Source organism: Pyxicephalus adspersus, chromosome 3 (genome assembly GCF_032062135.1).
Source record: "Pyxicephalus adspersus chromosome 3, UCB_Pads_2.0, whole genome shotgun sequence".
NCBI lineage: Eukaryota > Metazoa > Chordata > Amphibia > Anura > Pyxicephalidae > Pyxicephalus > Pyxicephalus adspersus.
In genome coordinates, this window is record NC_092860.1 from 65,182,630 (window position 1) to 65,194,702 (window position 12,073).

At 36.3% G+C, this 12,073-nt stretch overlaps 1 protein-coding gene across 1 annotated transcript in view; it reads left to right on the plus strand.

Annotated features, from left to right (window-relative positions):
• UNC13A (unc-13 homolog A) overlaps positions 1-12,073 on the plus strand; it is a 192,199-nt gene that overhangs the window by 159,561 nt on the left and 20,565 nt on the right. The window contains exons 37-41 of the mRNA XM_072404972.1: positions 1,547-1,585; positions 2,003-2,032; positions 3,429-3,485; positions 5,649-5,729; positions 7,901-8,048. Coding sequence (XP_072261073.1) covers positions 1,547-1,585; positions 2,003-2,032; positions 3,429-3,485; positions 5,649-5,729; positions 7,901-8,048 — 355 coding nt within the window. The remainder of the gene's footprint in view (positions 1-1,546; positions 1,586-2,002; positions 2,033-3,428; positions 3,486-5,648; positions 5,730-7,900; positions 8,049-12,073) is intronic.

A 12,073-nucleotide genomic window follows, 5' to 3' on the forward strand; every position in this document is an offset into this window, starting at 1 on the left:
CCCCCCCCCCCCGCCTGTAAATAAATTTACTGTCTTATTTGATGGCCCTGCCTTATCATCGGGGAAACACGGTACTTTGATTTAAGATTTTTAAAGAACAAAAGTAAACAATCACAGATTTTAGGCAGTGAGCAGAGATTAGTTGAATTAGTTCACAGTTACAGTGAAACATGGATAATGGTGGTTGGGAATATCAGGATTTCCAGACAGATTTTTTGTTTTATTGAGATGAACACTTTTTCCTATTGTAAAGATTTACTGTATGCCCAAATATATTAGCAACTGAAATGATGTAACCTGAATAGGGAGGCTTATTAGATCGTGATGACTGACTTTCACAGTTTAGAATTGTTTAAAAAATGAGCTGCCTATATTTCTGGATCTACAGATAATTGTGAATATTCTTTTTTACAGAATACAACATACAACATCTGATTTAGCATACACATTTATAGCTGGCTAGACTAAAACAGGAATGATTACAAATTGTAAGTCCTTCTATATAAAATTTAAAATACAGAAATCAGATCAGTAACTTGATATATACATGTAATGTATGTAAATGTCATCCAAATAGTTTTCTTTTACAAAATTATGTCAGTCTGTTTATACAAGCAATAACAGACTTAAAAAAAAAAAGTGGATACAAAAAGAGGTTTCAGGCTCATAGATAAAGTAATAGACTTAATTTGAAAGCTACTTTACCTTAACACTATTCTTACCTTGCCATTTTACCAATGGGTGATACAAACGAGAAATTAAGTGACAGACTCTTCTTGGGTTAACTGGATAATATGTTTTTCAAATGCATTGGAAGTATTTGACAGAAAACAACTGATTGTTAACTTTTTCTATTGAGAAAGGAGGACAACCCTATTGCTGCTTGTGGTATTTAGAGATATGATTATTGCAGAACCTGGCAAAGCATGATTGGTCATTCATAGCAATGATGAGTCAAATCCTTCATTATACCGACATACCACACTGAAAAACCTACCCAGATCCAGGTCCTCCTTATCCAGTCCCAGTTCACAACAAACTACATACCTTGTACACTCCTTTATATGGTGGCTTTACCTGCTTGGCATCATCATGTGTTATTTTTTACTGTTGCTTGATTGTCTTCTTGTTCGCTCTCTACATGCAAATATTGCCTTATGTTACATGCTGCATTGTCTTGTCACATGTATCAGTGACGTCTTTTATTGTTAAATGTAACTTCAAATATCTGCAGCTTTAACTTTTTATGTATAAATTTTAGAAAATCAAAACCACTTATACTTTATAAATGGTAAGAAACTCTGCCTGCCCAGAATGTATTGCCTCATCCACCTTACTTGTTCCTGCATATGTTAAGGAACTAGGAAATTTTACATTTTATTTGTATTTCACACTACTCACAAGACTCATGCACCACCAGTGAATGGAGTAAATCTACTTACTCACACTTGCTTATATTCACCAGCACTTGGTTTTTTCTTTACCAAACACTTGCCTGTGACTACAAAAAAAATGAAACGTGACCGATTGTGAAATGTTTCTGCAGGGGACGCTACTGAGAAAACATGGCAAAGGGCTAGAGAAGGTAAACTTGTATGCAGACCCATCACTTATGTTTATTGCAGCATTGCATAGCTGATGAAGCATCGTGTCAGTGGAGAATGCTGAATATCCTTCATGTTCTGATATTGCACATTACTGTGCAGAAGCAATTTTGTGGTTTAATAATTATTTTCTGTGAAAGGGAATATAGATATGGAGTAAGCTATTAAACATTATGCGGCTACATGTGTTAAAAAATATTTTTTTGTCGCTAGAACTGAATAGTAATGGCTAACTGGTCATGCAGAGTAGCCAAGCAAAACAAGTATTAGTTCTGTGCACTGTGTGTGTAGCTGTTCTGTATATACGTGTATGATTTGTTTAGATATGTAATCACTGTTATTGTACACCTGTATTTTACATTCACACTCACATGTTAATTCCACACTTCTCTCTCCAGAGCAGGGTGAAGCTGCCGTACCATGCAGATGTAAGGACACTGTGTGTGTGTCTGTCTGTCTGCACTTTCCTATTTCAGTCTATATGTCTGTACAATCTCCCCTTGTGAGATGTGTTCTAAATTTGTTTACTTTATGTGTTATTTTTAAGTTTTGGGTATAGGACAACCTAAACAGAACAGAAATATGAAATTTACCCAAAGCAGCCAAATGTAAAATTGTAAAAATGTAACATGGGTTAGTATCTCTTTGTAACATTAACCTCAGCGTATTCCCACAGTTTAGAAATACAGCTACTTCTGTTTCTATCTGTATGATAGTGTGGTTGCCTAATAAAAATAAAAATGATGAAATAATGAAAATGGGAATAAAATTAGCATATTAGTGTTTTTCTACCATAGCAACAAACAGGTTTGGCCTCCCACTTTAAGTAAAAACGAAACACAGGACTTAGCTACTATTATTTTCCCAAATTTTTTTTTGTTTTTGTGAATCAACTAGTTTCATAACCATAATCTGCAAAAAGAGCAGACTAGGAAGCAAAATATGCAAATATTCTGATGAATATCAGGTCTCAGGAGGAGTATACTAAACAAAAAATGAAACTGGGGATGGTCACAACTTAGTTGACCATACCAACATGCAGAGCAATCTATCCTTTCACCACGGTCTGTGGTAATAGGTCTAAGCCTGTCATATGTTAGCTATAAATTTCCACTGTGTGTTAGAAACCTGAAAATCAATATGTGCTTGGTTTTATCATGTAATTCAGAATTAAATGAAAAATGTTGTCAAGGTCAGAAAAATTAGTTAAGATATGCTTTTGCAGTGGCAAGATCTAAAAATTGAATACTATAAGTTGAAACTAGCAAAACAGCTTAAAGGGGGAGCACACAGCTAAGAAAAATGTTTCAGATATAATGTCAATATATCTATACCCTTAACATTTTCTATTTTGGACAGAGTAGAAAAGAGTTAGAACCCCTTTCATGTCCCCCCATTTGTGTTCCAGAGTAATACAGAATTAAGTTTTCATCAGCAGTCACCAAAACCAGAAGTGAACTTCTTCAGCAGTGACACAGGGATCAGTAAAATTTTAGCTTCTAAACCTTCTCTGCTCTATCCAAAATGTTAAAAAATATACCTATAAATATGTTATATAGATTGTTTCCTTCATGAGCAAGTAATTAATTCATAAAGGAATGAAAACCAAGAAACAATAGGCAAATAACACTAATTAGGGTATAGGTGCTTTTTAGGGAGGGAGAAGAACCAAAATGATCAAAAAGCAGTTCAAAAATATTATACTTTCTTGTCAAAATGTTCAGAAATCATTTTTTTTTTTGATAATTTGTATAATAATGTCCAGAATCTACTAATGTACAAAAATAAAAGTTTAATTGTGCTGATTATTTTTGTTTCTGTTAGGGGACCCATCTTATTATTAATGCTGCTAAAGAACTTGGACAACTGTCTAAACTCAAGGTATGCTTGATGCCTTATGATGGTTATGATGTGAGTGGTAGTGAGTTTTTTGTTTTAACTGTATATCTGCTTTGTTCTACAATTTTTCCAAAATATTGGTATTTATTTTTTTGCTTCACTGCTTTCTAAGGTCAGGTACTTATATATAGTGGATTTTGCATAGCTTTTAGAGGAGAGGATAGGATAAGAAAACACTGTAATAATATTGTACTACCTGTAATTGATCTATTCATAACCTCATGCATTATTAGGATGTACAAGGTGAATTTAGTCCTCCCTGTGTAAGACCCGTCCAACATCTTTGCATGTTCTCAAAGACAAAAAGATAATAAATACCTGGGTGCAAAGGCACAGAAGGGAATGTGTTAGTCAATCACAAAGAATCACCCTGGTTTGTGTTTCAGCCACACGTCAGTAACTTGACTACAACACTCTATCACTGATTCTACAGATTGTCCTCATCCTGTGTTCATAAAGTGGAGTACAATAAAGTACAAACAACAATCCAAACAACAAATTATCAACAATACTTACAAACAATCCAAACAACTAATTAATCACAACAAATTAAAACAGCACAAGAAACAAATTGTGCATCTGATAATAAATCAGCATTGTTAATTTATAGCATCTCATCGACAATATTACTATTGACCCAACATAAACGCTTGAGATCTCACACATCATTACACTGGAACCATTCTCACAACTACCAAGATTAAAACAAAACTCTATACAACAAAAATACCATCTAAATTTTCACACGTACATGTCCTAATTTATCAGTAATAGTAATCAGTGCAGAAGACATTTTCACCATATTCCTCATATTTCCATGCAGTTACTGAGGGGCTGGATCATAATCTGTTTCGGCACCAAATGTCATGTATCTATTTCTTAAAGAAACGTCAGCTGTTAGGTTAATATTACAATTGTAAGAAAACAGACAGACACCAGTATATCTATAGCGTTGCTGTTCTGATTTATTTAGAGAAAATTGTGTGTTATTTATACAAAATTCAGTAGGCGGTACAAAAAAAATTAAAAGATGAAGTAAACAGTGATCCTTAATGAATCCAGAGTCATTGATGGTCCTAAAAAATGCATGGCCCTGATATCCAGGCTATCATCTCTCACACCCCAGCTCATTAGTCATTGTTTCTTATTTATACTTTGGTCTTTGTCATTGTTTCTTATTTATACTTTGGTTAAAAGATCCTCAAAAGAAAATTTATGAGACTTAACAGGACAATCACCCCTCACAATACAGTCAGCCATCCTGATATTTCTCATTGATGATTCTGATACAAAATGGAGGCTACAAACAGGCTGGAGGCAATGACAAAATCATTTTCCTTCTCAGTAATGGAAGGGATAATGGATAGAATGGTTAATAGAATAATATGGTTGTTGTGTATATGCTATTCAGGGTTGCCAGAATATAGGTTGTTTATCAATACTGTCATTAACATGTATTTAAATACAAAAATGTAATAGTAAAACTTACCACTGCTTGTGCTTTAACTATGAAGGGAGTGATGATAGCCACACTGGACTAATTTGGACCACAAACACAAAAACACTTTGGGCTCTATTTATAAAACAGGTAATTTGACGTTCCCATAAACATTCGCAGGTGGGAATCAATTACTGCCATTGAAACACATGGACATAGAAGATTCCCATGAGTTAATGTTTAAGGGAATATCTGATTCTTTTTTTTTTTTTTTTTTAATGGCACCCTGTAGTTTATGATTAAACTTCTGTTCTGTACAAAGTATCTGCATTTCTGGAAAAAAACAAAGCTAATGCAGCCCTTACATATAAGGACTAGTACTAGTATATGTGTGTTATTTGGTCTTGGGCTAAGTTATCATTTAATGAGGTTTATTTATTCCTGCCATTCTCTATTACTCTTATTGGCTAACTTAATCAGTTCAAGTGGAGTTCAGTCTCCATATAGTTCTAAAATGTTTTTTTCTACCATTGACAACACCTGATTAGTGAATATTTTTTTCATTCAGTAAAGAAAACAGAAGCTCTTCATTTAACAAAACAGAAGCTCTATTCATTTTTAAAACCTGATTGTACTTTATAACTATTCATTCACTTTGCCTTATTGATCCTTACAGCTATTGACACAATTGTTATATTTCCATGTAGGATCACATGGTGAGGGAGGAAGCTAAGAGTCTGACTCCTAAACAGTGTGCCGTGGTGGAACTTGCACTTGACACTATTAAGGTAATACCTACTTCAAAACAGGCAACTTTGTTAAATGAAAACAAGAAATTGAGCTGATATTCTTTTCTTCATTTCAATAAGACTGTAAATAGGAAACCCTTTTTCAAACAGAGTTATTTTGCCCCCTTATCTTGAAGTTATGAAAAGTTGTCCTTGCACTTCAAATATGATGTTACTTGCCAAGCTTGACATTACCTTTCTTCACTGAAAATCCTCTTTAAAGACCCTATCACCAAACCAAATTTTGTATTTATTTTTTCCCAAGACTGTGATCAAGAGAAGTTTGCTTGAACAAATCAACAGTTACAGTGTTCTACCTCCAAATGTTTTTTATCTGGGGGGAGCTATAAATAAGTGAATGGGACAACAAATTGAGCAGTCCCAGGGCTAAAGGTATCCAATCAGGTTTCTACCAACTTTCTTATGCCTGCATCTCTAGTGTGTCTCATATTTTGTACCTGACTATCCAGTGCCCCTGTTTTTTAACCCAGTTTCCTAGTGTCCCATGTTTTGTAAAGACTGTAAATACAGAAGAATGTAAAAGTATATAGCATGCATACACTCTGGTATCCAGCTTTTTTTGTGGGCAGCATATCTTTAAAACTGCAGCTCTGTAACCTTCCCTCCCCCCATCTTAGCATGTTTATAGATGATGCCAAGCTCCATGTTGAAGGCAAAAGTGAGCTTTCAGTGACAGCAGAGACAGCAGCTTGAAAGTTTTGCTTAGTAGTAGAAACGATAGTATAGATCTTCCAATCCTCTGCAAGCACAGTTTACAGGCTGCTGCAGTCTCTCACTTTAGGCTCTCTCTGTCTTGCCTTGTACACAAAGCCCAGCCTGGGTTGTTATCTGATGATAGCTGGGCAGCTAATGAAAATGCTTGTTTGGGGGAAAACTGAGTTATTTTACAATTTTACCTGATACTGGTAGCAGGAGAACTGCTCCTGACCAAATTTTCAGCAAATTTAAAAAAAGAGTGTTTAGGCTGTTTGGAAGCTCCTGTTTGAACAAAGCAACAGAGCATATAAAATGACAACTTAGTCTCTGTTTTGATATCAATTGCTGGGCACAGGCTTAATTACACTCAAGGGGTAACTTTATATAAAGATATATTTTACATGTGTATATGACAGATGGTACAAACAGACCAAAAACCCTCTATTTCTACTATTACTGGCTGTCAAAATATAAGAATTTACAAAAAATATAATATATAAGAATAAATATAATACAAAAAATATAATATAAGAATACAAAAATGTTTTAAATATATTGGTAAAAAGATCAGACTTGAGCTTGTAGTGCCTTACAGTATTAGGAGGTTGGTAACTGGGAATAAAGAAAGACACATTTATTAAACCATTGCCATTTTTCATATGTGTACACACAAAGGAAAATGGTGGAGCTCAAATCTAAAATTGGAATCAATTTCCTACTGCCTTAAATAAACATAGTGGCTCAAAGCTGATATGGTCAAGCAACAGTTAAACAAAATTAAGGTGAATAAAGCACCAGGACCAGATGAAATATATCCAAAGAGCTGAGCTCTGTTATTTCAAAGCTATTGTTTCTAATTTTTAGAGACATTTTATTCACCAGCTTGATACCAATGGGTTGTGTAAGGCAAATGTGCTACCTACCTTTACAAAGGGAGCAAAATCATTACCAAATCAATATTTTTTGCTATTATATAATAATATGAGTGATAGGCAGAATAGATACACCAAAGTTGTCGAAAAATGCCCTCTCTTTTTTGAGGAAGTAAGAAACATTTGGACAAAAGGGTATCGGTTGATATAGTATACTTTGACCTTTGATACAATATCAAACAGATGACTATTGTGCAAATCAATGTCTATAAGCTTAGAAAATCCCAGTGCTTTTGTAAGAAAAGGCTGGATGCATCTCTAAATGCACAGATTGTTACTGGGTAAAACAATATTAGAAAGAATGACAGCAGATGTTGTTGATCTAGTGAATATTTCCCCTGATGGAGCAAAATAAAATACGCTTAATAATGTTTTTTTCACCTTCCTTTATATCAGCTGTGTGTATAGGTTTGTGTATGTTTTCTAATTTCATTATTTATTTTTTCAGTGGGCTGAATTTGATGGGTGTTTTCACTGTGATTAGCTGTGTCATTCATTGTACCTTCTGTTCTTTGAATACAGCAATATTTCCATGCAGGAGGCGTTGGTCTTAAAAAGACTTTCTTGGAGAAAAGCCCTGACCTGCAGTCTCTACGCTATGCACTCTCTCTATATACACAGGCAACAGACACACTCATCAAAACCTTTGTCCAAACACAGACTGCTCAGGGTAAGACTTTTTTTGAATATACCTATGTTTTCTAAACATTTGGTGATGTAATAAACAGCCCAATTATACATTTGGTGATGTAATAAACAGCCCAATTATAAATAACAATAGCAATATTTACAAATCAAAGTCTCATAGCAGTGATATATGTCCCATTATTCGACGCATTTCGCACATTGGCTTCATCAGGGGACATAGAGACTCACATTGATGTCAATATGAAGACCGAGAGAGAAGGGGAGAAGAAGAGGAAAGAATACTTTTTTCCTAACTTCCAGATGAAAGTCCATTATCATCCAATTCAGATAGAAGTCCACTCAATCTCAGTCACCCCCAGAAACTCATTTGCGGCTTCCTCATCTTCCATTTCACGGCATCTCATCTGGTCCTGCCATCAGTTCTGCTTTCTCCACCACCCGATGCATATCACCTTAAAACTAATACACTGCTTAGTTATCAGTCTGCTAAATTTTGGGGTGAAATAATTGTACTTTTGACTTGTGATACTTTCACTCAAAGGCCTGCTATTCAAGTGGTTTGAATACACTTGCTTTTCACTCTGTGCTGTCCTGGAAACACTGACCTGCTGCTGGCCATATTCATAACATGTCATCCCTAGTTTTGTTGCCCAGTCTAACAACAAAACCATCTGATGCAACTGAATTTACCTATACCAACCATTTGCTTCCATCTCTTGAAAAAAGCTGGCTGGCTGGGGATCCTATCTATACCTTACCCACGAACTCCCATCCTAAGTAAATCAGTCCACATCTGCCTTCTGGAGATCACAGACCTGGCATTTTTATTGTGTGATTCAACTTGTCTCATTCTATTAGAGGTAATCACACTTACAGTTCTGCGCTCAAGGGATGTAATAGTGGGTCACGTCCTTAACCCACACACAGATTTTCAGGCTTTGTTAGGGCATCATTAGATTTGGTTTTTTAGGGTCTACGCACCTCTGATTCGGATCTTCAGCTTTGTCTACAGTGGTCTGAACGCACTTTGAAGTAACTGCAGATTTTACTGTTAAAAACTTTCTATTTCCACAGCCTTGCAAACTGCAAGCTGTTCTCTCAATAAATGTTTCCTCATTTTAGATTCCACATGCAGGGAATTGAAAAAGTCACAACCAGCCATGGCTACTGCTCACATTTCTCCCTGAATCCAAAACTTTTAAGGTTAAATTCTATGGAAAATTCATCAAACCCATCACCCAAGGGAGAAGCATATTTAGTCAGTTCCATTGCTACAGATGTCCATAGACTATCTGTTGCCCAAGCAGGCAAGTCACAGACTCCCTGCTTTCCTATGAATTTTTCAGCATATGCTTACTTCCCCTGAACAATCTGCAAAACCAAATGTGTAAAAATGTATACAAAAAGATGAACAGGCAAGCAAGCACTGATGAAAAACAATGAAAACAACAATACAAGCAAACAATGCTAAGCTATTGCCCTACTTTTAAAATACTATTATTTGCACAATTATTGTTAGTTAGCTTCACTTTAGGACTGCTGCTCCCTCTGCATTCTATTCTCGTCTCTGGGTCATCTCATCATTCTTTCTTTCTGCTGGGTCCTTCCCTCCTGGATCCTGTCACTGCCGGCATAAACACACACTTGGAATTTGGTCTTCAGAGGAATAAATCGACTCACTACTGATCCTTGGTTACAGTTTTCTCTTCCAGGTGTTCAAAAGAAAACACGTCTTGTTCTGTCCAGTAACAATGTTGTGACTTGGAATTCGGTCTCCAGAGGAAAAAAATTGGCTCACTATTGATAACTATGAGTCACAGCACCATATTGTTGTATATAAGATCAATTGTATAGAATACACAGCAACTCCAATGGTCCACAGAGACAAGTCGTTGGGTTTATTGACAGATTTACACTCAAATCGCACAGCAATGACAAGTTGGGTTCACTTAACTCATCGCATTCCCGGGAAATGTTCTCTTAGCTCACCGAAATTATGAATTTGCTCACTTAACTCATCACATTCAATAAATATGTACTATGTATACAAGTTTAGGACCTTCATAGGGGGGTCCTTATGAGTTTTAAAAAGGCTTACTGAGGTTTGCCTTGCAAATGCTCATAGGTGTGTGTGCATATATTGTGAGGGGTTACGATCAGGATCACCTTTGCTGGGGTCAAAGGACACTTGTCTGGTTCATCCAACTCAGATCACACACCGAGGTATCAGCTTTAAGCTGGCTTGCAGCCAGGTTTATTGAAGGTTGCAGATAAAATAACAAAAACCATAAAAGAAAACCTCGCCTGTCCGGCACTTACTATACATCAGGCGTCCCTGTCTATCAGCTGGAGGGCTTCTCTCTGTCAGCTCAAAACCAAGCTTCCAGCAACTTTCTACTCACTTTTGAGCTCGCTCACCCAGACCTACTTTCTGAGTCTCTCAGCCAAGCTTCTCACACAGCCAGCCTGCCTGCCTGCCTGCCTGCCTGTCTGTCTGTCTGTCTGTGTCTCCAAACAGAGCTCAACTCTCTCACAGACCCGTGTCTGTGTCTCTTCAAGCAAAGCTGCTGACTGAGCTCCTGGCTCTGTTATATCCCCACCCTCAGTGCTTCTTCATTAATTATCTCCCAGTTGAGAGTCTTCTACCTGCTACTTCACACAGGAATCTTGGGCAAATATATCTCATATAACGGAGGAATCTTGGGCAAATATACCTCCCTTCCACCTCCAATCCTGCCTTGGTGTCACAATATATATATATATATATATATATATATATATATATACAAACAGTTGTGCATATGACTCATTATTGTGAGTATTTTTATGTGAATATACTGTGTAAATACTTACAATATTGAGTCATATGCTCAACATACAGGACTACAGTGAGCTGATTCATCCTTGCTGTTATGGTGTTAATTTGCTGTTTTACAGTGCTTTCATTTTTTAATTGCAATATTCTAACTGCAAGATTTATTACTACTGTAATGTTTGATCTGTTGTGGGTTTGTGTTATTTTATTTCACTGGAATATGTAAAGTGTAATGCACTATTCGATTGCAGTGGTATAAGGTGGTTATTTTTTATGCATTTGTTTTCTGGTCATGGTAAATCTATGTTTATTTTAGAGCATTTTAACAATAGTTTCTGATTATTTCTGCATTGCTGTCCAAATACAGCTCTTCATTTCATTATGTCAAATGCTGTGCTATGTATACATACTTTATGCTATTTCTATATTCATCCAGGTGACCTAGGCCAGTGTTAAAATCTGTGAAAACTATACTAATTATTAAGTGTTTTTTTTTGTTTTTTGCACCTAATTTATTTTTACATTAAAAAATCAGTTGTTTTTATAAGCCACTTGAAATTTAGTAAACATGATACTAAAACTACAACAAAGTGCAAAGGACACATAAATCTTCTTTTTATCTTTTTCATTCTAATTTTTTTACCAGTTCATAGAAATAGCTACTAAGTTTATCTTTGCATTGGGAATAAATGTATTTCTTTTTTATGTTTTGTACTGGGGAAGAGTTAGAACCCCCATGAAAATTTTATTGCTGTGTCCCTCTGTCCTGGTAACTTTAGAGAAAGATCTTCCAATTGGGGGATTTTGTTTCCACAATAGTTGTCTAAAACCTTTTCCGGGGCAAAAAATACCGTATTTTTCGGCGTATAAGACGCACTTTTTCTTTCCCAAAACTGGGGGGGGGAAAGTGGGTGCGGCCTATACGGCGAATGCAGGTTTAAAAAATAATTAAAACCGGTAACATACTTACCCGATACCGCGATCCTGCGTGCTTCTCGTCTTCTCTCCTCTCCTCCTGGCTGCAGCGCGTGTCTCCGACTTCCTGCAGACCCAGCGAGGAGAAGCCTGCACACGCGATCCCGGAAGCAAGCGCGCCCCCGCGATCCCGGAAGCAAGCCGGCGGAGAGAAACGGAAGTGGGTAAGTGGGTAAGTGGGAAGGGATGATCAGCAGGGGATAAATAGGCACAGAGTGGGGAATTTATCCTCTTCTGATCACTCTGTGCCAATTTAT